At 52.4% G+C, this 3,373-nt stretch overlaps 1 protein-coding gene across 1 annotated transcript in view; it reads right to left on the bottom strand.

Annotated features, from left to right (window-relative positions):
* LOC104390921 (cytochrome c oxidase assembly protein COX15 homolog) overlaps positions 1–3,350 on the bottom strand; it is a 5,792-nt gene extending 2,442 nt beyond the window's left edge. The window contains exons 1-7 of the mRNA XM_010000131.1: positions 3,234–3,350; positions 2,809–2,995; positions 2,439–2,606; positions 1,847–1,928; positions 1,368–1,522; positions 414–527; positions 6–125 (exon numbers count right to left, since the gene is read on the bottom strand). Of these exons, the coding sequence (XP_009998433.1) occupies positions 6–125; positions 414–527; positions 1,368–1,522; positions 1,847–1,928; positions 2,439–2,606; positions 2,809–2,995; positions 3,234–3,334 (927 nt within the window). The 5' untranslated portion in view covers positions 3,335–3,350. The remainder of the gene's footprint in view (positions 1–5; positions 126–413; positions 528–1,367; positions 1,523–1,846; positions 1,929–2,438; positions 2,607–2,808; positions 2,996–3,233) is intronic.
* Between the last annotated feature and the right edge of the window lie 23 nt (positions 3,351–3,373).

The raw sequence follows: 3,373 nt of genomic DNA, 5'->3' as shown, positions 1-3,373 counted from the left end.
GGGACCGGGCGAGGCTCGGTCAGGAGCCACAGCGCCATGCTGAGCAGCGCCAGGGAGCCCGACTGGTGCGTGGCAGCCAGCGGCGTGGGGACGTAGAGGAGCAGGGTGCTGATACCCAGGCCCACCTGCCAAGAAGGGAGAAGGGGTTAAGAGCAGCTGCGGGTGCCCCTCTGAGACACGCTGCCAGCACTGAGTATGATGTGGAAAGGCCCACAGCTGGATTTTCCACCCTCAAATTTTGACTGTTCGTGCAGAACAGTGAGGGTCCAAGTCCAGGTAGCTCCACCACAAAGCTCCAGGATCTTGGGGCTAGCACAGACCCAAGCTATGGACGGCTCTGTCTTGTCAATGTGCTACAAAGGGCTAGAGGGAGAAGAAAAACATAGGAGAAGAAAAACAAAACCAGACAGTACCTGCATGTAAGCCACAGCCAGTAAGGAAGTCACTGCCATCCTGGTCCTGCGAGGGAGCGGGACCTTCCGGGAGAAGAGGTACAGAGCAGTGACAGCTGTGACTGAGGCAATGCCCTGCAGAAGGGAAAGGAAACAACCACCCTTCGAGAAAAGTTCCAAGAAAATGGGTGCAATGGCCTTCTGCTGCACCTTCTGTGCAGCAAAAGTTCTGTGAGTGATATTAACTGCAGAAATGTGTCAATGGCCAAATCCCAGAGCTCCCATGTCCATTCCTGAAATTTAAGTTACAGAGTTCCTTTTTTATCCAAATCAATACTTTACTTTCCAATAGCTTTTCCTCATTTCTTCAACTCATCAGGGATTACTTCTGCCCCTTCTGTCACCTTGACAACTCAAGGTGGAAGGTGTTAACTGCAGAACTGGTCTCATTTTCACCACTCAGCCATAGCTCCCCTTGCTGGGCAGATGACTCCTCAGTCACTTAATCCTTCTTTTTAGTCTCAGCGATGGCTCAGTTCCCAGCAGTGCTGGCAGTGGTTTTTAGTATCTACATTGCTCTAAATAGCTGTTTTCACAGGGTGTTACTGGTGTAAAGGCAGTTCAGCAATGCCAAAGGAAGCACTCGACATAAGAGATTTCCAAGTTTTCTTTCACACAACATCTCAGTGGTGAGGGCTGCCCTGGTCTGCAGCTCACGTTATGGAAAGGGAGGCACAAGGAAACAAAGCCCGTAACTTGCGTAGGAGGAAGACGCCCTTAAGGAAGGAGACTGCACTGAAAATAAGTAAGTATCCTAAACTTCCTCTTTCTGCAGAAGCAAACTGGTAACACACTCTCAGGACCTTCAGACACCCTGGACATCCCTCAAACTGGCAGACGTGCAGCTCAAGGAAGACAGCTGGGCTGCCGGAGGCAACCAAGGAGCAGCAGACACAGCAGGAAGACAGCACTTACCAAGATCCTGTGATCAAACTGTACAGTTGTAGGATTCTCAAAGATATTTCTCAGCATGGGGGAGAAGGCAAGAAGATCATCTGGGATCCAGCGCTCCCCCATTTTGGGGAAGGAATTGTACACGAGGCCAGCATCCAGCCCTGCTACAAAAGCACCTGCAATTCCAGAGCAGAGGGTCAGACTACCAGAGCAGGCAGGGCTGGCGTTCCAGGCTGCACAGCTCTGACTCGAGAACTCAGTTTGATCCTGAATTTCTTTCAGAAACATACACAGAGATCACACAGCAACAGTCAGGCTGGAAGGTACATCTCCAACTGCTCACGAAAGACCAGTGAAGGAGGTTCTTGACTGTCAGGTTCCTGACAGCAAGTAAGTTTTCCCACAAAACATGGCAGGCTGCTCATAGCCCCCTCTAGACCAAACTAAAACAAGGCAGAGGAATGAGCCACAGGTGGGACAGCAGCAGGAAACACTCTTACCTGAAAGAGCAGTAAGAAAAATGAGAGCTGTAGTGCCATGAGCAAACTGTCTCAGGCGGAGGAGCTGATGGGTCTCAGGTAACTGTGAAACAATGTAAAAAGAGAAAATAATCAAGGTAAAGCACTTTCAGTTCAAGCTTTACTCTCAGCAGGTAAGAAAAGCCTTAATTGCAGATATGGGCCAAGGGGATGGCCTGTGTTTTACCAGAGGAATCTAGAGATCAACATGGAGCACAGAGGCAGTTCAGTGGTTCCTCAGAAACACAACTCATTAGGTCCAACCCTGGGTGGAAGCTGAAGTGCCACTGCACAATTACTGGCACAAACCATTCAGCCTGGCCAGGAACACCCTTGCCTGAGCCTGCATGAACTCTGAGAAGAATCACTCTGAGCGGAACAGCATGAGTCAAAGGAAGTGTCCCATCACCAAGAAGTTTACAGAAGGGGTATTTTGTAACACAGGAACAGAACAGAGTCAGAAAGGAGACTAAAAACAGAAGCACCATCACCCTCCGCACCCTTTCCTCACCCTTCTCATCACCCCCCCAAGACTCTGATCTGACATAACGCTGTGCTTGTGACAGCTCCACACCTGGTGTCGTGGGAGCAGCAGCGACAGCCCTGTCCACAGGCTGGCCGAGTACAGAACGAGGGCGGAGCCGAGGTGTGCGGCCAGGCGGTACTGACTGACCCGGGGAATGTCGAAAGAGTCTGGCTTCTCTTCCAGCCCACTCTTCACCATGTACCATCCCAGCAGTCCCTAACGAAACAGGAGAGGGGTTACAGCCAGACAGGGCAGCAGTGGCTGCTAAGACCAGACAAACATCGGGGGCAAAGCACCTCGTTCCCTGCACCTTCAACCAGCACTAACACCCCCCCCCCAGGCTGTCCCACATCTCCCTCTCTGAACCACACTCGATCAGATGCTGCTGCTCAGCCCTGCGGCCGCAGAGCTGGCTCACCTGGAAGCAGACCAGGCCACAGAGCGTGAGGACGCAGCCCTTCATGGGGCGGCTGAGCCAGCCCCTCCTCCAGAAGTAGGCGGCGGGCAGGATGTAGGCCAAGCCCACCGCGCGGCCCCACATGCGGTGCGAATATTCCATGTACCAGATGAACTTGAACTCTGTCAGCGTCATGTCGCGATTCAGGCTGTGAGAGACAGGGAAACACAGAACCACGGCGTGTGACGGGGCAGTCCTAGTTCCCAGGACAGGGATCACCTTCCTCAGAGAAAGGAAGAGACAGTGAAGGAGCCACCACCAAACACACTTCATGTGCCTCCCCAGCCATATCGGAAAGCATTTCCCTTTCTACAAGAGAACCCTGAGAGGCACAATTGTGAGAGGAACCCTCCCAGCCCACCCTCCTTCCAGCTTTGCACACTCACATTTTAAACTCCGGGAACTGCTGGTACTTCTGAAACTCAGCTTCCCACTCTTGCTGCGTTCTTGGGGGTTTCATTTCTTTTACCGGGTGCCAGTCAACCATGGCCAAACCCGACTCCGTCAGCCTGGAACAGACAAGAGA

Source organism: Chaetura pelagica, unplaced genomic scaffold, assembly GCF_000747805.2.
Source record: "Chaetura pelagica isolate M959 unplaced genomic scaffold, ChaPel_1.0 scaffold436, whole genome shotgun sequence".
NCBI lineage: Eukaryota > Metazoa > Chordata > Aves > Apodiformes > Apodidae > Chaetura > Chaetura pelagica.
The sequence above is the reverse complement of the archived record's forward strand: the minus strand, read 5'-3'. Positions and strand labels throughout refer to the sequence as shown.